Source organism: Sardina pilchardus, chromosome 24, assembly GCF_963854185.1.
Source record: "Sardina pilchardus chromosome 24, fSarPil1.1, whole genome shotgun sequence".
Classification (NCBI taxonomy): Eukaryota; Metazoa; Chordata; class Actinopteri; order Clupeiformes; family Clupeidae; genus Sardina; species Sardina pilchardus.
This window is the reverse complement of record NC_085017.1, coordinates 21,230,167-21,255,509: the sequence shown is the minus strand read 5'-3', so window position 1 is coordinate 21,255,509 and position 25,343 is coordinate 21,230,167. Positions and strand designations below refer to the sequence as shown.

Below are 25,343 nucleotides of genomic sequence, written 5' to 3'. Positions count from 1 at the left end.
CCGTTTACCACCATTCAAACTCCGTGTGAACTAATTAGTTTATCGTGGGGAAACAGCGGGACCGTACCACTATGAGTAAATAGAGGGGTTTCGCGGGTGACACCATTTTGGCAGGGGTGTTTCAATGTATGTCACTAATAATGGATTTTTATCTCCAAAATTGATTTTGTTAGATTTATTATTTAGTAATAACTGTGAACTTGAATTTGAATGCTGTTCCAAGTTGCTGCTGGTGTAGGCTACAACTGTTTATTTTTAATACTAGTAATATAATCAATAATGATGATAATGATGATAATAATAATAATAATAATAATAATAATAATACATTACCTTTATATCTAGCCTAAGTGTTATTTTGTTAGATGTTTTAAGGAAAGTAATGTTTAGTAAGGGAAAGAATGAAGAATGAAGTCAAGCCTGATGCCTTTAGTCTTTTCCACATGGTGAGGTATACAGTTTATTAATTAACAATGGTATCGGATCGGTATCGGATATCGACCGATACGCAGAGGCCAGGCATCGGTATCGGTATCGGGACTGAAAAAGTCGGATCGGTGCATCCCTAGTTTTGGCTATGATTTAATGCAGATTGTATGGATATGGACAGCCACCTCAAGCAGGAAAAGGTTATCCAGGTGAATCAAAGATATAGTTTGGAATCATCTGCATAACAGTGGCGATCGCTGAAGCAAAGACTATATGTACTGTATATACAATCAGAAATACATGGCTCTTTGAATTTTGATCTTTTGCAAGTCACATTAAATCAGTTTGTATTTGAATCCATATCAACACATAATGTAAAGCATGTATGTTGAGGCACATGGCACATTAAGTCATGGTTTGAATGTACCTTGCCATCAGAGCAGGGAGGTGGTCCTGGGCAGACTGCATCAGCCATGATTTGCGACTCTGATTGGGCTGCACAGGATATCGACCAAACATAGGCTATTGTTAATCAGTTTGATTCACAATTTTTTTTAATAAATATATTGCATTTACTTATTGCATAATTATTCACTCACCTATAGGATGACCTCCCAACACTCGTGCAGTGTTCCTGTTAATTGCCTCTATGGCTGCACGGAAACCATCCCTTTCTTTTGTTGTTTTTGTGTTTTGCATTTCCAAATCTTTGTATCTGTCATTTAACATGTTTGAGAGAAAAACACAAAAAAACAAAGCAAAACTCAAGTAGTTGTTCTTTCTGATAAAAGCTGAGGGTGCTCGTGTAAGATAAGATCTTGAATTTACCTTTGTTTGAGGTCTTCATTTTCAGCGGATATTTTTTTGTTTTTGTTTTTTAATTCCTGGTACGCCCTTTTGATGTTCTCGAACATCTTTTGGGGGACAACCCCATCATCTGATACATCAGAATCCTAAATGAAAAGTGAAAATAAAGTACAACATGTAATTTATGTCAGCACAAAGGGTCATCAGAGTCTGTTTGATTAAAAACCATACACATTTTCTTGTAAAAAACTTAACACGCTGTCATCATGTGCAAAGCACTTTATGACTTTATTTACGTCTCGTCATCAGAGACGTCCAAAAAGTCCTATAAACAAAAAACCTTAGTAAATTCAAATGCAGTTTACAGGGCTGATAGACAGGAAATTATCTGTGCCCGAAATGATCAAATACACTCAAAGACAATATAGATTCTTGACATCATACATGGCCGAGCTCAAGCCTGAACTCCCGAGTTTTTAATAGTTGGATCCATCTAAAGCAGGGTTTTTTTTAACCAGTGGCCTGTGGCAGTACTGTTGGTGGTCCATGACTTGCTATCCAGATTAACTATTAAAAATACTTTAAAAAATAATTTCATTCTATTTATTTAAAACGTTTCAGTTGATTTTGGGATGTGAATGAATAATAAATATAATGCAAATATACAAAAATTAAAAATTAAAAAAACAAGTGGGGAGATTGAACCTGTTGCACCAATCAGGTCGATCAACTGTACTTCACCTATGTAGTGTTAGTACTGTCAGATCTGGAACTGTCACTGCAGGTGTTCATAATGGAAATGGTGGTATGGCTGGCCAGGTCTGGCATTTTGCTCCATTACTGCAGAATCAGTTTTTGGGTCTTTCCATTGTCTCTGCATATGGAACAGTAAGAAACAGAATCAGTACACGCTATACCACTGTATGTTTTCATCTGTGCTGTTTACCTGTGTGGAGCCTGCTTGTTGAGGCCTGCACTGGAGGTCTTCCTGAGACTGCAGATGGAGGGGCTGATGTAGGCCCAAATTCAACATATTTCGACGATAGTCTGTTGAGACAAATCAAGCGTAATCAAATTGTTAAAAGTGCAGTGAACGCCAGTTGCAAATACGCCTAACACAGTACGCTATAAAAGGAGAACAAAGGAAACATACACTTTTCCGCACACTGTCCTCGTGTCGACTCCAAACCTTTGCCTTTGCAGAACTTCACAAGCCTCCTTCGAGCCTTTTCATAGGAATCTAAATATAAAAACAAACGACATAATTAAGCCTATCTGAACATTTGAAAAGAACTGCTTAACTCACAAGTAACATGTTAATTTTGAGCAATAGATTCAAATAGTTATTTCTCTATGGGCCATTTCTTAATAATTGTGGACCTTCCTCAATAACTTACCATACTCAGCCACCCATTCAGTTGAGTTATACATTTGTCCCATTCATCAGGGGTTTCATTTCTTATCTACATTCAGTACTACTACATCAACTTTCTCATAACCCCAAGACAAACAAGGTGCATAAAATCTAATGGAAATTGGGAGATCATTATCAATTCAATGTGTGCATTTTTCACAGCCATAGTATGCATTGTGGGCTTTAATGGCAATTACATCCACACACTCTAATTTAAGCGCACCATACATTCACAAAAGTTTCCAGGAATTGTTTTTTATGTCCAAGATAGCGATAACGAATGGTTGCGTGAGATTCGACCAGGATTCAACATGCGTTAACCTCACAGCCTTTGCCTGGCGTTTAAGTGTTCTGTCTGAATAAATGTTGTTTGCAAAGATAGTGTGTATGTATCCCTGTAAGTATACGGCCTAACAAATAACCGACAGTTAATGTTAATTACAGCTGATTTCGATTCGGTTCATTGTTTACCTATGGCTACGTGAGATGGCTAACGTTAACTGTTAGCAGCTAGCAGGCTAGCTTGCTCGCTTGCCTAAATTATAACGCTAAATTTACATCAGATTGGTAACGTGAAACCATATAACAATGCCTTACTAGATAACAATTTGATTATATATACATTTAGATATTAAAAATATATATTTAATGATCGATTACCTTGGACTGGCTGGGCTAACGTAAGTGGCTGAAGTTGTACGGTTGGAAGATAACGGCATACAATTCTATGTGACGCACTCACCGTTCTCTTAAAAGATTGAGCTCGCTCTTGGTCCATGCTCCGATGCATCCATGTGCAGGTGGTCGTGATACAATACGGTGTTTTATCATGTTACCGGACCGGCTGCTGGCAAAAGTTTGTTTCATGACTTGTTAGACTAAAACAATGATTATCAATGTTTCTGAAATGTATTAGTTGTATGAAACACGAAGTAAGCTAAAACAGACAGGCACACAAACAAATGTCAACAAAAAACCCCTTACATAGCTTATCGCTAACTCAGCTGTTGAAAACATTAATCCATGGGCTTTAGTCCATTTAGTCTAAACGGTTCTCATTTTCAACCTATGCTCATGCATTTGACCCACTTCCCTGCATACTTTACATATTAGGCCTACATCCTCATCCTCCCTTACTATTTCAGCCACATCAGTATGCCTGCCTGATCTGGTCATTGGTTCTCTACAGTGACATCTAACTACTCTCAATATTCGCCACTAAAATGAAAAGTAAATTGTATCAATAACTGTTCATCAATATTTTTTTAAACTCAGTCAACTACATCAACATTACAACATATGTTGTATAGATCAATCCTCAATGCTGCCTCAAATGGCAATGGCATTGGCAACATGATCAACACTGGCCCAGTGATTTGAATGGGTCAGCCAAAATGGCCAATATGATCAAGTTGGGCATATGTTGCATAGGTCAGTAAAAAATTGCCAACTCTGCCAACGTTGGGCATACGTTGAATAGGTCAGCAAAAATGGCCAACTCTGCCAACGTTGGGCTTACGTTGCATAGGTCAGCAAAAAATGGCCAACTCTGCCAACGTTGCATACTGTAAGTCAACCCAACCTAGCCAAACAACCAACGTCAGCTTGCTACCTGGTCTAAACAAATTGACCAGACAGTGAAAAAAAATGAGTAGTGGAATAGCCTTACTTAAACGCAGTAGTACATTCCTAACAACAGATTTTAAAAAGAAGGTTACGGAGACATTGGTCCTCTCTCAGATGGAATATTGTAGTATTGTATGGTCAAATGCCACCAAAGAACGTCTGGCTAAACTTCAGCGGGTCCAGAACAAAGCAGCACGACTTGTTCTTAGTATCCATACAAATATTAACAACATGCACTCACACTTAAACTGGTTGAAAGTTGAAGATAGGCTGCATCCATATTAACATCAACCTGGCGTAGCCTATTTACCCAGGTAAAAAAGTAGTGCACTTAAGTGTATTAGTAATATGGTTAAAGTACATGAAGTATAAAGCAAGTATGCTTCTTCGTTTCTGTGCTTTATTTGAAGTGAGTTTAATGTATACTTTATAAAGTATACTTAAAAATATGTGTAATTAAGTTCAACTTCTGAGTCCAAAAAGAAAGTATACTAATTTCACAATAATCAAATTGTCTTTTGATTGCACTTTTTGAAAGTGTACTTTGTTGTTAGTGTATTTTAAATTTGATAGAAGTACCAATGTTTTAAGTGTATTAAATTTGACATACTTTGAGTGGCAATTTAGTGTACTTATGGAAAGTGTCATTTCTGCAAATAAACTGTTAGCATACTTTTTTACAGTGTACTATCATCTCACTTTATTAGAAGTGTTACTTCTGTACACATTGTACAGTACACTCTAAAATAAGTGCATTTTTAGTGGTATATCGGAATACTTTCACAAAATATGTTAAAATATAAAAAATATATAGTGATAATGTAATGCACTTTAAGTAAGTGCACTTATTTGTAATACAGAGTTAGTATAATTTTTGAAAGTGTACATTTGATTTCAACTAATTGGTGGTAATGTATCAATTTACTGTAGTCTACCAATGGAAAGTGTTTTTACATTGTTAGGCTGATTTCTGAAAGAGTAATGTGATTAAATGTTGCAGTGTGGACGAAGTAAGTTTATTTTGTACAAATTATATTTTTTTCATTTGGCTCCACATCTTGGTGAGGTAATATAAGTCTACACTATCACCACCATGTATTAATAAACACTTGATTGACAGAAAAGTCACTTTAAGAACAGTAGCCTAATTATTTTTACAGATATTGTATTTACATGTCAATTCAGTATCAGAATCTCAGTACTTGGCAGTACTCACTCTCAAAAAAATTAAATCTCACTATTGCTCATCTTAATGAATCCTTTTTCGTAGGATTTACACAATAAAATTAGGTTTCTAGGTGAAAAGGAGTCAGTTATACGAAATGCATTCGTGTTTGGAGGAAATATGTCACTCTATGGTCGCCGTAGAAGCATTATTTCAAAACGCACAAACGAGGGTCTCTGGCTGTGGCAGGTCTGCCTCTTCTCCCTCACTCGTGGATTGTAAGGTATGTATTTGCTAAACACACAGTGTTCTTATTTTGAGTTCGGTGTAATTTTAGGGAGTTTAGCATGACAACAAACCTGGGAAACATGATACAATTCTAACGTTAGCCTGAGATGATTAGCTGCTAGCTACTTAGCCGCCCACATGAGGTTCAGCAGATCTCATGTGGGCGGCTAAGTAGCTAACAGCTAATCATCTCAGGCTAACGTTAGAATTGTATCATGTTTCCCAGGTCAGTTTTACTCCCTGCCGAAAATAGGGGTGGTTATGCCTTGATGGGTTTGTTTCATAAAACACAATTGAATGTTCATGGATGTGACCAGGTCAGGACGACTTCATGTGTTTGCTGTTTCATGCAGCTAGCAGTTAACGGCTAACATAAGAGCCGCTAGCTAGCCCCGCACAAACCCAGCCTATGTTTATGTGTTAGGCTTAGAATACTAATAGTTAGATTATTATCTGAAAAGTTTAATGTTTAAACGTAGGTGCAGGCCAGTCTGTGTTACCAAATTGTCCTTATGTGTCATGAACAATTTGCGTTGTTACAGACACTAAAGTTCGTCCACAAACATTTGAATTATTTGAATGTCCGTGTAGCAAACCACACCATCTTGCCTAGTCTCTCTGTAACGTTAATCACGTGCAGTCTATCTTTGAAGGACAAGTTACACAAACGTTAGACTTGTCATTATTTTTGTATGATGTGATCAGCATTATTGTAGGCTACTTGCTCTCATTCGACTTCTATATTAAACGAGTAAAGCAAGTACGTTTTTCATGATCATGGTAGAGGCTGCCTACTCTAAATGTTTGAGTGATTTGTTGATCACAAACAAGCCTCAATGTAATTAAATGTTTTCTTCCCAACTTTTAATTCAAATTCTAAAAGATTTCAGTAATCTGATATTATTATAGTTTTGCATGGTGTAAATTTGTTGAGTTTGATATACTTTCTCCACAGACGTGGGAGTGCAGAGTGCAATACATCAGCGTCATTGAGGTCTCTCTTACAGAAGCATTACAGGTTAGCTCATGGTTACTTTTGCGGTAGACACCCATACCTATGTGCATAATTATTCTCATTGTCCCTGTTTATTATAAGCATGGAATGCTCTTCATAGTCACTGAAGCAGATATCATACTTGGATCAATGTTTTCTGTATGCTAATTGTAATTCTTTCTACAAATGCTGGGTTGTTTTGTACATTCTTTCTGTCCCCTCTACCCTCGTATGGTTCAAGATGTGCAGAATTTCACACGCATTGTGCAACTGAAGTCCAAGTTTATGCCAGAACTTGACATCTGCTCCAGGCTGTCTGCTGAGTGCCATAGGAAGGGAGGAGAAACAAGACATAAGATTAAGGAGATCATGGCTGCCATTGATCGGGTTAGTGAGAAGTTGTTTTGTGCCTCCCACTTTGAAAACCAATATTAGGCCATGAGCTACAGGGCCGTAACATGCACCTGTCAACGAAACATTTTTGACCATGCTGACATGACTAATTTGAATGTTAACATTTACATTTTTGGGTTGCACTACCTGTTTCTACCCCATGAATAGATTTGCATTGAAGATCAATGTGTTCCAAAAAATCTCTCAATACATTGGAAATGCATTATATGAACCTCTACATGTGATTACGTAAAAACACACCTTGTCACATGCCCCACCTCTCTCTAAGTCATGAGCATTACATACATCTTATAATGCATTTCCAATGTATTGAGAGTCTTTTGAAACTCCTCTATCCATGGAGCAGTAAACAGGCATTGCATCCCAATACCCAAATCTCCAAGTTAACATTGGGGGATTGCACGATAAAGGCATAGTAAACATTAAGATGCTTAATTTGTAAGTGTAAATAAAGTAGTGTTGTTATTATATTTCCCTGTTTTGCAGAATCCCATCATTGGCTCGTTGAGAGTTTGCCACCTGCAAGCACTTGTTGTGTACTTGAAGGCCCTGAGAAACTCAAAGGAATACCTGGTAAGTGTAAATGAATATCCCAAAAAACAGTGTAAATTCGGTGAAAATGGACCTCAGACTCTCTTTCTGCATGAAAATGCATGAAAGAAGTCGTGGAGACGGACAGTATTTTTCATTGATGAAGCACTATAGAGCTTGCATCGGCGTACACTATATTGCCAAAAGTATAGTGATGTCAATAGACATCCCATTCTTAATTCATAGAGTTTAATATGATGTTGGTCCACCCTTTGCAGCTATAGCTTTTTTGACCATTCATCCAGAAGCGCATTTGTGAGGTTGTACATTGATGTTGGATGAGGTGGCTCTCAGTCTCTGCTCTAATTCATCCCAAAGGTGTTCTATTGGGTTGAGGTCAGGACTGTGCAGGCCAGTCAACACTAAACTCTGTCATCCATGTCTTTGCGGACCTAGCGTTGTGCACTGGTGCACAGTCATGTTGGAACAGAAAGGGGCAATTCCCAAAACTGTTCCCACAAAGTTGGGAGCATGGAATTGTCAAAAATGTCTTACTGTTCCAACATGACTGTGCATCAGTGTGCAAAGCAAGGTCCATAAAGACGTGAATTATATAGTTTGGTGTGTATGAACTTGACTGGCCTGCACACAGTCCTGACCTCACCTGACCTTTTTTTTTCAGTTATTAGCTGGTTTGATGCTCATTGGGCTCAATGCCAACCCGGCTAATAGGCTAACTGAAAAAAAAAACATCATACCAGTCTCTAGGTATGGTGAAGGGTATGTGATGTGGGGCTATTTTAATTCCAAAGGCTGAGGATACTTTATCAGGATGCCTAGTATACTGGATCCATGAAATAAGTGGCTTTTAAAGATAGAAATCTTCCTGCCTCTATGGGAATTTAACATATGGGAGCAAATACTTATGACCCCTGTATTTTAAGGAAGAACATTTATTTATTTGCTATACATTTCACTCACAGACAATTGGTGTCCTTAAAGGTTGGATATTTCCTAATTTTTTTAGTCAACTTTAGCATGGGTTCCAATACTTATCCTCGCTGTATATGCTCTATTTTCTGACACAATGTGATACTTATTCTTTGTATCATAATGTGATACTGACCCTTTTTATATTGCATCCTTGTTTTAGAGCTGCCAGGACTGGTGTCATCACTGAAAGCAGTCATAAACAACATGGCAGATTCATCTATTTCCTCCAGCCAAAGCGACTCACCACGCACTAGCAGTGAGACTTGCAGTGAGGACATGGTACTATGACTGAAGTACCTTGAACCGATCCCTCATTAGCATTGTGCAGGCCCTCCATGATTTTGTGATCTTGCACGTTCACCAATTCATGCAAATTCAGGGACTTTGCTGCATTTGCGTGTTGTAATATTCAATAAATGTGAATGGTGATGTGTAGTTATGTTCCTGTTATTGTGTTATTAGCATTATATATCCTTTGCTTGAATTATGTATTTTTGTAATTTTATTGTAATAAAGTTCCCTTTCTGAAATGAGATTTGTAATCTGTTGTAATGCACTTGAAATTAATTGTAATGTAATACACTTAAAGTGTAATATCGACATGTATGCCAAAGTATAACAATATGGGAATTAAAGTACAGATAAAATATACTTCAAAGACAGTTCTTTTCTACAATAAAATATAATAATATTGCACTGAAAGTATGTGTCTGATGTTTAGCTTGTAATTGAACTTCACTTGAAATATGTTATCATTGTCATAGTGGGACACTTTAAATGCACTAAATATAGTACGGAAGTGCATTTGTAGATCACTTGAAATATTAAAGAGGCATACTAAATTAACATACTTTATAGTAATACTTAGTATGATAACAGTATGTACAAAATGTACTTAAACTCAACTGTAAGTTGAGCTCCAATTATTTTTTAAGTGTACTTCTATTAGAATGGTCATACAATGTAATTGTACTGTAAGTATGCTTAATTGCTCATTTTAATTAGTGTACTTCAGTGCACTTGAAGTTTGTAAATAGTTGTTCCAATTTAGCATACCCTACACACTTGAAGTATAGTGAAGTTTGTATTACGATGAACTTAATACATACTTTAATATACTTAAATATTAGAGGTGGGCATAGATTAATTTTGTTAATCTAGATTAATCTCACTGTAATCTTGAAATTAATCTAGATTAATCTAGATTAATTTTAGGTGCACCAGCGCAAAATTTAGGTGCACCCACATTTTTCATTGCATCGCCTTTAACGCTAAAAGGTCACCTTTTTATTGCTGTCCTTTCATATAATGATTTTTTAACAACAAAAAGTCTAGAAAAAGCTTGAAACACAATAAAAGATTTTTTTCTTTACAAAATTATTTATATAAGCCTATTCTACATACTGAAATGTCTGATATTCATGACAGCACACTTTATGCAGATTGCAGCCTACTATTCATATTACAACTCTGCCTCTTTAATTCAGCTGACTGCTTGAAGCCTCAAAATGTAAACAAAGTAGCATAGTTGGCTAGTTTATCATAGTTAACTAGTTGGACTGCTCAGTTTCCCCGTGTGTTTACTGTAAGTTTCAATGTGGGCTAATACTTTTTCTCCTTTCGAGTTTTGGAGTTGGAAAACATTGGTATTGAGATTATCATCCAACTCATGCAAGAGTAACTTGAATGTAAGAGTTTTAATCAACTTTCTGCAGCAATGATGCTAACCGGAATCTATATTAATTTAGCTAACGTCTTCTATATGCATCATTGCTTTCACGATAGTGAATGTTTTATTTGGATTAAATGTGCATGTCGAGGGGCGGGTCGCGACTCACGAGTGTCCATTGAGCGCGCACGGGAGAGTGAGGGAGAGGGAGAGGGAGAGCAAGAGAAAGCGGGCCAAGGAGAGGGGGGTTACTTCTATTAATTTAGGAATGAGCGATCAGGTGCCGATTCGGGAGGGGTCTGAGCTTATCGTCCATGTTGGGAGGATGTATCATTGGTTACTGTTTGGTAAAGTTGCACGCATAGTCTACAATGACAACTTGTGAAAGAAAGCAGCCGAGCAGCGTCAGGTGCACCAGTGCGACCTAGACTTGTTTCAGGCGCACTCTTAAACATTGGCGTTCGCACTAAGATATCAAGGTGAAAGTGATCATAGCTTGCGTGGTATAGACCCAGCTCCCAGCCCAACTTTGAGAATAGATGAACGCCGATATTTTTTTTATCGCCCGATAAGAGTTGCACGATAACGCAGCACGTTAACGCCGATAACGGCCCACCACTATTAAATATACTTGGATTTGACGAAAAAAGTACACACTGTACTTATTACACTCTGAAAAAGTATATTTTCAATAGTTTTTTTTTTTACCTGGGTATGTACGTAAAAAAATTCCTTAGGCCTAATCATTTTGCTAAATTGGTCAAAACTGTCTACCTCTTGCTAAAATCAAATATTTGTCCAAGAGACATACTTCTACTTGAATGTGTGTGCGGGGTTCAGGAACATTACAGTGAAGACCAGACGACATCAACATTTTTCATGTTCAATCTATATAATGTAGGCCTATAGGGTTGCCAGACCAGTTGAGACCAGTTGTTTCACCAGTTGAGACCAATATCCATTTAAACTGGAGGATACCAGTTAGGCCTACATCCTATTGCTTTCAACTGGTTGTTACTGGTGAGCCACCCCTGCCCAATAGCTCTATTGGTTCTAATGGGTTTTAACTGGTTTTAACTGGTGTCACTAACTGGGCAAACCAGTATAAAATCAAAAAACCATTTGGGACCAGTTGGGACCAGTTGGAACCATTACAGACCATTTCAGACCAGTAGACTACCTACTGGATTTTCAACTGGAATTTCCACTAGGGTGTGTTGTTAGCTTCACTAACGTTAACGTAGCATTAGCCTACTTTGGTGCCAAATAATTAATCTAGCCTAAAGTTAAGTGACTTAACTAAAGACACAATCTATATTAAATTGGAATAGCTTGTTGTAGATCTTATTATTGATGTCAGTGTTGTCTTTAGGCTCGAGAGGTACACCAGTATGACTTATACAGACGAACTGAAGGTTATGACAACAAATTACACCGTGATGATAGACAACACGCAAAAGGCAGAGGTCTCAACTTCTACAATGAGGTAACATTAGCGTCCTAATGTTAAAATGGCAAAAAGCTAACACACTGACCAACCTGTCGCGTAGGCTACAGGTTTTAATGCCACCACACACATTTTAAGCGGATAACAGGCCTAGATTATCTTGGCTCCGCAGATTCCAATAACAAAGTGAATGTGGGCTTAATTTCGATTCTGTCTTGTCCATTAGATTTCAAGTTTTGTGTGGGTTTGTTTTTGTCTGTTTGGTGTGTAAAGGACATAATGTTAGAAAAATACCTGTGATCAAACAAAATAGAAATTCTCTGAAAATTCTCCAAGGCATGGAGTAGGCCTAGGTCACATTTAATTTCAGATCTGTTCATTCAAGTATAACTTGAATATTGGGGCATAGTAGCCTAGGTGCCAGGAAATGAGTATTGAAGTTTTATGCAGGCCCAACATATTCAGGGTTAGAAAAAAATGACCAGCAAACAATCTGTAATCGAGAATTTTTCAGAGAATAAGCTTAACATACTGTATGCGGTTAAGTACTCAGTACCAGACATAAGTAGTAGTCTAGGTTTCAAAACAGTTTCATCCCACATTGCCATCACATCCCGTCCGTAAATGGACATATTTTTTAATCAACCATATCGGTTTCAGTCCATTCACAACCATGCCAGGTAGCTGTTCAGTCTATCTGATTGAGTGGGAGAGGATGTGAGTGAGCACACACACACACACACACACACACACACACACACACACACACACACACACACACACACACACACACACACACACACACACACACACACACACACACACACATTCACAAACAATTTCAATGTGACAGTGCCCTTTCAGTGTCAACTGTGGAATTATTTCCACCACACATATGATATCAATTTGATCCTTTCAGAAAAACCATGTGTCCACACAAGTGTTTGTCTCTCAGAACTGCATCAAAGTACAATCTGTCAGTCATGTCTGATCTATGCTGAATGGCTGCCTCTCCCTCTCTCATAATGAAATCATGCCAATGGCACACTCTCAAATGCCTGTTTGCTAATACCATCTGGCTGACGACATTCATGAGAAAGACAAAGGCAAACAAGCAGAACCGTAAATAGCCTCCAACTCACACAGTTTATCCAGAGGAGTACTTTGTTTGTTTGTTTTTGAAATACTTATTATTAGTCAATGTTACGGCTTTCGTCTGGCTCTTCATTGCTGTCTACCCCCTAGTGCTGGGTAGCTGAAGATGATGCCATATTTAGACTCAAGGGGGACTGGTAGGTTTAACATTGATATTTTCTGACTTAATTCCTGGTTGATCTTGTTGTGGTCATGCCATATGTCTTTTAATATTAGGGAGACCAGTGTGCAAAGGTCAAGTGAAAATATTTGTTTTTGGAAACAAAATAATGGAGAAAGAAGTTGTAATCGATGAGTCTCTCAGGCTGTGGTGTCTACAGGTGCCTATGCAGGACTTGGATTAGTGGAGGCAATTAGTACATGAATAATTAAAACTCAGCTGTCCAGCTCAATGAGTGTGAATCATCCAAACCTCTATACCTGCTGATATTGAGACAGGTATGCCAACTCTGCCTTTGCCAGTTGGCCTACTTACAAACAAGGGAATCGAGCACATCCACAAAAACAGAGGCAGCCAAGGCACGAATATCACATCAGCTGTGAAATTTACTAGACAGCTTGTGGTCTACTGGTTGTGATGTCTGCCACTTTGCTGAGGCATTTGTTATCATTCAGTAAACAATGTGTTTGTATTCCAGGAGTCAACGCGGCCTCTTCCAATTTTATCTTCCTCTGAGTATGGGCGACGCTTACCACCTCCCTCCAACCAATCAGGACGGCAGTTTGCTCAGGTGAACATTATCAAAGCGGAGTTCTTCCGGAAAAATGGAATCACAAGATCGGTGGAGGAGGGATACGGACCAGTCGTCCCTGTTTGAGGGGCATTCTTTATACTATACATGTAATGTTATGTCAAATATACATACATACAGTAACAGAGTTCTTTGATTCATGGTCTTCTATGTTACGTAACTACAATATAACCTATAATTTCTTTTTTATAAGCATACATTCTCAAGTCCGCTTAGGACACTCAGACAAAAACAGACGTAGGTATATACAAAGTCTTTAATGAATAAGAAAATGGTGGTGTCCAACATGGCAACACTCTGGTATTTGTTTGTATTCTCGTGTTCTTACAAAAAACTTCTCATTTTAAAACTTGTCTTGGCTGCACACACAGTGGCCTGGCTAAAACACAAAGAGACTGGACAGCGCAAACACTCATGACATCTATCCGCTCCTCTGAATGACTGAGACCATGCAAACATATTCACAGGTATATATATATGTATATATTTATATATTTGTGTGTGTATGTTTATTTATACGTTTGTCTAAGCACTTCGCAGCACAGTGTATCTATGCTATATGTTGTGTATGTGTGTGTGGGGGTGGTGTCCATATTTGTCCGTTATGCAGGGGAGACTGTGTGCATCAGTGTGTGTGTGTGTGTGTGTGTGTGTGTGTGTGTGTGTGTGTGTGTGTGCGCACACATGTGTATGGTTTGGGTAAAAGTTCAAGGCATCACAGTCCCTTGGGACAGGGACCTGGTCATCTCAGTGTGAACAAAGTAAGTCTCCAGCTCCCCCTTCCCTTTGACATTGATGATGCCTCGGCAAGAACAAACATAGCCCAGGGTCTGGAGGACTCGACTCGTCTCCTCCGTAACCTACGCCGGGGGTAGAGAAAAGAAGGAATTATGAAATTCTCTCACCAAATCCTTTGGCAAAGAAAAAAAACAAAAAAAAAAACATGAAATGAGTAAGCAAGCAAGCAGAGGAAAGTCTTTGAAACAGTTGCTCACTCTCCCCGAGACACAAACATGCCCACACACATGCTTGCACCAACAACACCCACATATATCCACACAAACACATGCACACAGAAGCACACTCAAACAGAGAGGCTGAAGACCAAGAAGTAAAGAGTTGAACGAACCTGTATTTTCCCCAGCACGCCTGTGGTCTCCATTCTACTGGCCACGTTCACACTGTTGCCCCAGATGTCGTACTGGGGCTTTTGTGCTCCGATCACCCCTGCTATCACAGGGCCATGGTTTATCCCTGGGGAGACAGCGCAATGATTACAAGATAAGGATCATGATTGATGAAACTGAAAAATTAAATAGACAATAAACAGTCACAAATAGACCTAAAGTACAGAGCTAGGCTCTAGCAGTCTTTCAAATAACAAATGGCATACACTTTTAAGTGTAATTCTGACAATTAAAAGAGTGAACTTACCCACTCTTAATTTAAAGTCATTGAAGGAATGCCTATTGATGACGTCGAGTTTCCCCACCAAGGCAAAGGCAAACTCCACCATGGTGCCAATGTGCATGTACTGTCTGTCATCCTAGGACAGTGGAGAGAGCAAAGGTCTCCAGCATCAGTGATGCTGTCATGAATCCTATCTTCCCTGATGGAGCAATCACCTTCTAACCAGATGGTTGGAATAGTACGGAACTGCTTGGCACTAACGACTCTCATAGTTACTGTACACAGCAGAACACTTAAACCCACAACTGTCACAAGACAGAACAAGTCATGGCACATGGCATACCCTATAATTACCTCAGACAATGTAATCAGTGATGATGCGTAATGTAAAATGGTGACATGTAACTATTATATCGCGCCGGTGCCGTAATAGGGCCAATTAGATGCCACAACAACAGTCTGTTATTCTAGTGAGTTACAGCTATACAGTCTTATGGGGGTTGCAAGATTGTGTAAATATAAGTGGAAGGAGTATGGCATATGTGATATCATCATGATACTGTCTATCCTTCCATAAGTCTATATATCCATCAAGTTTTAGGAGTAACGAAAGTGTGTCACCTGTGTACATTCTGGTCCTGGTGCGATATTTAGTCCTGTGGCAGCCATGTATGTGCTGCCAATGGTCTTGATCTTCTCCACACCACTGAACTTGGGTTTAGACAGAAGCTGGGAGAAGATGGCCAGAACCGAGTCAGCATCTGTCCTAACCTGATTTAACTGTATGACCGCACATTGATTTTAAGAATTACAATGCCACTCCTAATTCAATGGCTTATTCCTCTCTGACTTCCATTAGACACCATAAGCTTAATCTAAAGCTTAGGTTAGCATTTATGTACGTTTTTAGAGCACAGTTCAGTAGAGCGTGCCTTCCTAATTAAGCTGCCTGAAGGTAATGCTGCAAAAGGCACCTGACAACCATGGCTGCCATGCCTGCCAAGAAGACCAAGATTAGTCTCGCCCTCATCAGGAGATGCTATATCTGATAATTACTGGCTCATTACAGCGTATGGTTTTTCACTAACTCAGGCTTCTGAAGTACTGAGGGCATCGTAATTTCAAAACCACAGCACACGGACGTGCTACACAGGGTAGAGAGGTGTAAACAAAAATAAATAGGTCTTGCCGAGGCCGTCGTAAGCACCTCGTCAAAGTCGGCAATGATCTCATTGAGGAGTCTGAGACACTCCAGTCCTTCCTTGTTGACGTCCGACTCGGTGTAGAACTCCTTGAAGTCTGGGATTGAAGCAAACATCACACACACCAGGTCATAGGACTGGTGGTACAGGTCCTGCAAAGATTCAAAGCAAAAGTGAATACAAAGCACAGTCGGAATGAAAAAAAAACATTTCACACTGCAAAAGGTTATTTGCCATCGCCTGCAGATCCATCAGGCAAATCTATTCTTGTTCTGCGCACAAATCAGCAACAAAGACACACAAACACACCAACAAGAAAAATAGGTACCTCATTTTTCCAGTTTTTCGCCAAGAAGTGCTCAGCAACGTGGGCAGGTAGAACGTTCTCCAGGAGAACACGGTTGAGGTTCTCCATGGTCTCGATCTCCTCGCACTCCTTCTTGAACTTGTTTTTCCAGACGAAGTCTAACCTACAGTAATATTCATTCTGTTACAAGGGGACACAGAGGCAAAGAGATGACAGACATCTGATCACCGTGTCTGAGAACAGGGTACATAAAACATCACAGCACACTGCACTGCATCAGATCGTCATTTAGGGGGATGGGCAACTCTACCTCCATCTGGCAAGGTTGCTTAAACTTTTTGTTTGTAGGCTTGAACAAGAGAAAATACTGGCAAGTGAAAAACTCTAATCCAGGTGTTTAAAAAACACCCTCTCACTCCCTTTCTCAGTCTCTCTCACAAACACAAACTCACACAGCTTTTCAGTGGTTCAACAGCTGTTCTATAAATGAAAGACAGCATAAATCCCCATAATCTTCATGAATATATCTAGCACTCCTTGAGCAGATCTGTCATATTGATGTTATGTTTTTTTCTTTATGTAAAGGGTATTTGCTTCGGCAGTTATTGTGGCATGAAAGTAAAAAGCCTGAAAATGGATTTCAAACAGAAATGTTTGTCATTAGACACATTAAATATTCAAGCAGTGCGGAGTTATCTCTCTCCATTCCTCTCTCTTTCCCTCACTCTCCATCCCACTATCTCATATTGAATCTCCCCATTTTAAAAGTAATGAATAAAGTAATCATGTCTCTTAAAGTATTTTTTTTTTGTTTTCAGATATCTGAGAATTTAGCATTCAAAATGTCAAAAGGGAATCTAGTAGAGGCAGAATGTGAAAAAAAAAAAAAAAAAAAGCTCAGCAGCATCCTGTGTGGAATAGGTTCCAGGAAACCACCATCCCCAAAGCTTTGGTCTACAGCTTCACTCAAGTAGCCCTGAGGAGACGACCAGCAGGAGGGGGAGGGAGAGCTAGCAGACTGGCCAACCCGGCAGCACTGGCTGCCTCTGTCTTTATGCGCGACTTGCTGTGCCACGCAACAAGAGCCAAACTGTGTGGATGTGCGCATTGCATTGCGTCCCAGGCTTTTCTAATCGGAGGAGATGGAAGGATAAATCTGGAGGGCAATGCATACTAACACAGTGGACTACACTATTGAGATAAACAACATTACGAGTCAAGCAGGGTTTTTTTGTGTCTGCTGTGTGTGTGTGTGTGTCTGTGTGTGTGTATGTGTGTGTGTGTGTGTGTGTGTGTGTCTGTGTGTGTGCATGGGGTGGGTGGAGGGAGTACCACTACTAATCTAGAAGACTGTTGAACACCCATTACCTCCATTTCAGTGCCCCCCCTTCAAGGCTCCATAATTAATTCTTGCCTTAAAGCAGGAGAGCCCAGAGGGTACCATTATTAACACTCATATAGCAGACTCAAGGGGGGGTTCATGAGTAAACATGTCATGTTCTAAAAAAAACATTATCTGTTCAGTCCAACTTTATAGGTTTTTCGGTTCTACACACTAAACACTAGATACACACATTGAAGAAGAATGAATTAATGATATTACAGTACTTCATAATTCTGAGCTTGCAAGTGCACACTAACTCATAATGTCAAGACTGTGGCCTCTATGCTATGTAAAGTAATGGAGAGAATTTCCTATGTAAAGGTAGTCTGGCTATCACCATACTAAGCTCAATCTTTTAAGATTGAACATTAGTATGGGGAGACTGCGCTTTGCTTCCACTGCACAAAAGGCGTGATCAATTTGCATCGTTCAAATGACTCCGTACGCTTGGATAGTCCTTCAACCAATCAGTCCAATGATCCGGTGGTTCTTTTGGATAAGCTAGTTTGTGATTGGAGCCAAAGGTTCTGGCAGGGAACAGAGGAGATAGATGTGCAGGTTTCCAGCCCGAGCTGCCGAGCAAAATTCAAATTCGCCGGAAGTTAAGGCGGGGTTCACCCAGCCTAATGTAAAGGCAGACCAGGAACAAATCATGTGTTGAGTGGATAGTACATAAATGTCCCTTTCTTGGATGCTCTATTTTGCATCTTAAAGCATTGTATTCATCTGAACCTGTGGTTCTAGGTATGTCTTAAACGGAGTACAGTATCACAAGTCAATACAAATGATTAATTCTGAAGCTATTAGCACAACATACAAAAATGACTGAAATCCCATGTGGCTTGACTAAGTGCTGGTGCTATATTCAGATGTTGTGCAGGCCTGCTTTCTAAGTGAGTTATGACGCCATCCAGATTAAAATAGTCTTGTTAGATGGGTCAGCCCAGAAACCCAGTTTTAGTTTTCCTCAGAACACAAGTACACAAACACACACACACACACGCACACATTTCCATATACTCTGGTTAGTACAGCGAGAGCGATTGGCTTTCGAGGTCCCCCAAACCCTCTTTCTCTGGTCCTCCAGGGGGTACAGTACTGTTGCAGTATTTCTAAATGGGGAGAATGATGGATGATGTTCCCGCAATCCATTATATATCCTCAACTCGCTTCTCTGAGTCCAAAGAGTTATATAAACCCATCACCCAATGGAACAAACACAAACAGAGAAAACACAGAGAGAGGGTCAAGGCTATGTGTGTGTGTGCGTCTGTGTAAGTGTCTGTCCGTGTGTGTGTGTGTGTGTGTGTGTGTGTGTGTGTTTGAGAGAGAGAGTGTGTGTGTGTGTGTGTGAGTGGATGTGTGAGACAGAGTGAGAGAGAGAAGAGAGAAAACGACAGGAGAGAGCCGCTTGAGAAATGTGAGGTGAGACAGCCGAGGTAAGTGGAATGGCCTAGCACTATGTGGAATAGTCAGCGTTAATTACGACTTGCTTGAAAGCTGTGGGGAGGGGGAGTGTGTGTGTGTGTGTGTGTGTGTGTGTGTGTGAGAGAGAGCCTGCAGGACAGGTAGTGTTTTTGTGACAGTCTATTAGCGCTCAGGCAACCCACCTGTCGGGCCAGAACAAGGAGGGTGATGAAGAAGATAAACAAAGACACCGATCCCATGGTCTTCAGGTCCTTCAGCACCCCTGGCCTGACAGCAGACATAGTGGGGGGAGAGGGAGGGAGAAAAGAGACAGAAAGGTCATTCACTTTTTACATTTCATAAAGGGAGCCAACAAGATTTGTGATGACAAGCGCCACATCATCTTGAATGCAGAAGAAAAAGGAGAGGAAGTGAGACCAGAGACGGAGCGAGACGAGATGGAACTCGAATGACCTCCAAACTTTCGGCTGTCAGTTCCCCGTTGCGACAAAAATCAATCCCTAGCACACCCACATAAAACCCCTCCATCTCATAAGCTGTCAATCATCCTCCTGTATAACGATGGGAGGAGGAAACTTTTTCAACCCTCCGTCGGCCAGGGAGAAAGGAGCCACACAGCCATCTCTCATCCACTGCGCCCAAATTCGGCCGTTCACCGGCTTTATCAGTCATTTCCGCGGCCATGTAATTTATATTTAATCAAGTTCAAAAGACCTGATTTGTCAAAGTCATCGAAATAACGGGCTCAAATTGCCGGCCAATCATACTCCCTATACATTTATCTACAGCTCCGTAGAGCTGTGGTGGTGCCCAGCATTTAGTGCTTATTTCCTGTGCATGTGATTTATGTTTAATCAAGTTCAAATAGGACTGATTGGTCAAGGCCTCTTGAGTCATATGGTGAAGTGACGTGACAATCAGGCTTTTAGGGTCGTTCTCAAACTGTTCAATAATTGGATGCAAAGCAGGCAGGCAGGCAGGCTGGCAATAAGGCCCAGTTACCATGAATACACACCTCTAGAAGAACAGACCCGGTTTGATTAAATTCAAATCAAACGCTGCAATAGAAGTCTCCCTTTTATTGTTTGCCTGACCTCAATTTGCCAATCACACATAAAAAAAACAGCACAGAGCCAGTTTCTGTGTGTGTGTGTGTGTGTGTGTGTGTGAGAGTATTAGTGTGTGTAGGTGAGAACTAAATATTTATATGTGAGTGCATCTGTAATTGTTCTAGCATAACTTCATTTATGCATCTCATTAAATACTGTGTATGGGAGTACATTTCCATCCCTTTCTCCAGGTTATGTTGTGCATGTGTGTGTGCGTATGTGTGCATGTGTATATGTGTGTGTATAGTATGTGTGTGTGCGTGCCTGTGTGTGTGTGTATGTGTGAGTATTGGTGTGTGTAGGTGAGAACTAAATATTTCTCCAGGTTATGTTGTGCATGTGTGTGTGTGTATGTGTGCATGTGTGTGTATGTGTATGTGTGTGTATAGTATGTGTGTATGTGTGTGTATAGTATGTGTGTGTGTGTGTGTGTGTGTGTGTCCGTGCGTGGGCTCACCTCTCCAGAGGCTGTGTGCGGTACAGCGCGGTGCTGTAGTCGTCCAGCGCGGCTGCGTAGGTCTGGAGGATGACGACGTTGTAGCCCACCACCGCCGCCAGCATGATGAGCATCTTCAGCTCGTAGTTGATGCGCAGGAACACCGAGCAGGACACCAGGCCCAAGATGCAGCTGTAGATGAAGTACTGGTCCCCACGGACACGGAAAAAAAACAAACCACAAACGCCAATCAAAAAGCCTGCATCCGTGGGAGACGGACAGGCCAATCGAAGCCGACTTAATGAAGAGAGAGGGGGAGCAAATGGATTCGGATCCAGAGATCGGAGGAAAACACTGTCCGGACTTTTAACAGAGTTTTGCTAAAATGTTAAACTACCCCTGAGGTTGCTGCTGTAACACAAAAGAACATTTTCTCTCCACAGTGCAATTTCTCTCTACCATAGCTGTCCGAGACGCTATGAGGCAGGAACAAAAACAGTGTTCAATTTAATAATATTTTACTTTGTAGTTCAGTGAACTGTGTAAACATATAAAGAAGCACAGCGCGGCTTGTAAGCCAGAACCACGGCGTTCCTAACTGAGATATATTGCGGGGCATACTCAGATGACTAAGATGAAACAGAACAATACACAGGACTGATAAATACGGTGGAAAACTTCACTGGCAGCATCAGCTTATGCGCTGTGGATGCAGTCCTCTAGGCCAACCCCCCCCCCTCCCCCGCCCCTACTCTTCCCAAACAAAACTCAAGGCAGAGGGCCTGACTTATGCTTCTCAGCGGGGAAATTGTGCCAAAAGCGATCTGTGCTGCTTGCAGAGAGCCCAGATAAATAAGCCGAGCGCCGCACACAGTCACTTTTACTGAGCTGTCCCTGGCAAGGGGAGATATATTTCATTAGGAGGGAGGGGGAAATGGGTTATGGCCATTAGCAAGGAGTGCGGTGTGAATGATAGCTTCTTTATGGAGCCACCGCTGGCCATTGTTTCTCTCACAGAGTCCTGGAGGCAGTGCTTTTTTTTTTTAATACATTCAGGTACAAGGAGGTGGACTCAGTACATCACACATGCTCTAACCCGGCTATTTCATTTGTAAGGTACTGTAGGCTTCCTCTGAGACGGATGTTCACGAAAGAGGATGTGAGCTTGACCATTAACCTTGTCAGGAACAGATCATGGCAAATGTAACATCCTGTCACAAGATGTTCTTATCAGTAGCCATTAGATGTAATTGTCATGAGAGCTTTCGATTTACTGATGCGACATTTTAGTACCTACATGATCAGCTGTAATGCAACATACAATTCTGAGAACTGTCAGGAGGACATACTGATAATGAAAACAACAAGGAACACGTCATTGGGACTCCAACAGTCATTACTACTAATGACAGTATCTGGTACATATATGCCACCTTGTTTATGGCAAGGTCATGTCAACTTTATGTCCGAGCAGTAAAATGGTAAACTAGTAGTGCCCGTGGCTAACAAGTGGCTACAGTGTCCATAACACATTCGGGTCCAAGTGCTCACGAGGTGCCCATGGGTTTGAGTCTGCCCTACTGTACTGTAGGTCATTTCCTGATGCCACCCCATCTCTCTTTCCCACTATCTTCATGCCACCCTTTGTACTGTCCTGTCTGATTAAAGGCATAAAGCTCCAAAAATATTCTTCAAAAGTAGTGGTGACTACTGCCTATGTCTCTAAAAGTAAACACGCATGCAAATATGGGTCCTAAGGACATTTAAAACGTTACTGGTTCAAGTTTTGCTTTTGTGATAAATTTTATTTGTAGATTAAGCAGCCTGTGCTAACATCTGTCTGTCTAGACATGAGTCTGTTTTGTTGCTTTGACTGGTTTGAAGGGCAGCCGCTTGTCTGTGATGCATTCTATATATTTTGAGCCAAAACAGACTCCAGAATCCTATTGAAAAGTGTTACCCTGTCTGTCCTTTTCCCTCCCTCTCTCTTTGCTAACTCCTCTTTTCCTCTCTCTCTCTCTCTCTCTGCTAGCCCCTCCTCTTCTCTCTCATTCTCTCTCTCTCTCTCTCGCTCCTCTTTTTTTCTCTCGCTCTCTCTGCTAACTCCTTCTCTCTTTCTCTCTCTCCCTCTCTCTCTCTCTCTGCTAACTCCTTCTCTCTCTCTCTCTCTGCTAGCTCCTCTTGTCTTCCACAACAATCTTCCAAGCTCCCCTCATCCTCAGGTCTGGGTGGGGCTCTCCGGGGCTCTCTACTGGGGGGGGGGGGGGGGGGGATGTGCAGCGAGTGTGAGTGGATGCACAGAGTGAGAATAGCTAAGGCAAGGCAGCAGAGGGGCACAGTGTGTGGGATGAATGTGCCTGCCTTGCGCTACCCAGGGTGCACATTTTCTGTGGGCAATACGTGGAGAGGTCTTAATGGTTTTCGAAACTGGCTTATTAGCTGGACCGAGAGCTGCTGGCTGGCTGGGGCCCTGTAATACTACGGTGTCTATAAAAAGGTTCTGCTCGCTCTCCCTCGTCTTTCGCTCACCTCATCGGGAGTTCACAAACCGGTAACCAAAGGACTGAGTCAGCGGCGCTTTTATTTCAAAAACTGGGTAAAACAAAGCACACCAAGTGCTGAATACCACCTCCCACAGTGGATTAGACAGGAAAAGCTTGAAAAATCTTTTAAAGCACCGTTGAAACGCCATCAAGGACAAGGCTTCAGTGGTCTATATAAACCGCTGCTATTGTTTGTGGGAAAAGGGAGGATACCGAATGTGCACTTACGGGCAGATAGAACTTGTCCTCTTCCACGAACTGCATAACGTAGCCCGGGGAGCTGACCATGGTCTCGTTGGACATGTTCAAACCAGGGACATCCACTGTCCTCACCTCCTCTAGAAAAAACTACACACACACACATACATACAGAATGTGAGTTTTATATAATATCTGTTGGCTACAAACAGACAAGGACAATATGCAAATGTGTATGAACAGATGGGGTCAGAACGCAGGATCATTAGCATCGTAGCAATACGGAGAGCAGACAAAACCAGACATTCGTTTATATAAGTGGATCTAGTTATGTATTTAGCACACTGCCCATTTAAGCAGTCTAAAACAGACTAGAGACTAACAGACAGCTATGCACACATGGGCACACACACACACACACACACACACACACACACACACACACACACACTAGTTCTGAGCAAGACCGGAATACATTAACAACAAAATAACATATAACAATAGCCTTGTAGCAAGCTCGCTCTGTCAAAGTAAACTGTCACTTCAAGCCAATGTAATTAGTCATTCTAACTTTGTAAGTGTACAGAAATGGTATTAGTATACAGTTTGTGCAGTAAATGCATTAAATCCTACTTACAGTCACTGCCATCTTGTTAGGGAAATTCCATACATGTCAATTACCAAATGTCATGCCTCAAAAGCTATTGATATATGCTATTGTTGTTGTAAATACCTATTCACATAGGCCTATACATATCTTCAAAACTACAGTGTTCTGGTCCCCAACAAAAGTTGACAGTCCTTATCATCCAAAAAGACCCTAGGTTGTTCTTAGACTGTCTTTTAGCTGTCTTTTCATAGACACTAACATGGAAAGATTCACAAACAAACACAAACAACACACACACACACACACACACACACACACACACACACACACACACACACACACACACACACACACACACACACACACACACACACACACACACACACACACACACACACACACACACACACACACACACACACACACACACACACAGCCAGACAGACAGACAGACAGACAGACACATACATACAGACAAACAAACACAAACAAACACACACACACACACACACACACACACACACACACACACACACACACACACACACACACACACACACACACACACACACACACACACACACACACACACACACATACACACACAGCCAGACAGACAGACACATACATACAGACAAACAAACACAAACAAACACAAACAAACACAAACACACACACACACACACACACACACACACACACACACACAGCCAGAGAGACACATACATACAGACAAACACAAACAAACACACACACACACACACACACACACACACACCCTCTCCTCCATTCCTTTCCCCTGCTCTAAGCCATAAAGCCACAGTGACCTGTAAGTGGCCTCAAATCCAATCTGCAGCGCATCTTCAGAAGCATCATTGCCTGTGGGTCCTTCAAGCTAATCCACGGTGATGGGGAGTGACCGCCACGGCCGCCTCTGACCAGAGCCACCCGCCATTTGGCACATTAAAAATCAATACGGAGATTGCAGCGCTACTGACACCCCTATCACACTCAATTCCAAGGTGAAGACAC

At 40.9% G+C, this 25,343-nt stretch overlaps 1 protein-coding gene and 1 long non-coding RNA gene across 3 annotated transcripts in view; both read right to left on the bottom strand.

Moving 5' to 3' along the window:
• Positions 1-850: 850 nt before the first annotated feature.
• LOC134072924 (uncharacterized) lies at positions 851-3,562 on the bottom strand. The gene is made up of 6 exons (XR_009937225.1): positions 3,311-3,562; positions 2,390-2,476; positions 1,978-2,283; positions 1,258-1,382; positions 1,029-1,144; positions 851-924 (listed from the first exon to the last, which is right to left on the bottom strand). It is a non-coding gene; the product is annotated as an uncharacterized LOC134072924 (long non-coding RNA).
• A 10,362-nt stretch (positions 3,563-13,924) lies between these two features.
• The window catches only part of adcy2b (adenylate cyclase 2b (brain)), a 63,444-nt gene continuing 52,025 nt past the window's right edge, over positions 13,925-25,343 (bottom strand). Inside the window, exons 17-25 of one of the 2 annotated variants that reach the window (XM_062529669.1) lie at positions 23,732-23,851; positions 20,982-21,166; positions 19,598-19,682; positions 16,625-16,783; positions 16,302-16,448; positions 15,716-15,823; positions 15,119-15,230; positions 14,814-14,938; positions 13,925-14,544 (exon numbers count right to left, since the gene is read on the bottom strand). In XM_062529669.1, the coding sequence (XP_062385653.1) occupies positions 14,392-14,544; positions 14,814-14,938; positions 15,119-15,230; positions 15,716-15,823; positions 16,302-16,448; positions 16,625-16,783; positions 19,598-19,682; positions 20,982-21,166; positions 23,732-23,851 (1,194 nt within the window). In that variant the 3' untranslated portion in view covers positions 13,925-14,391. Of the gene's footprint in view, positions 14,545-14,813; positions 14,939-15,118; positions 15,231-15,715; positions 15,824-16,301; positions 16,449-16,624; positions 16,784-19,597; positions 19,683-20,981; positions 21,167-23,731; positions 23,852-25,343 lie in introns of those variants that run through there. The other variant, XM_062529670.1, reaches the window with a different exon arrangement.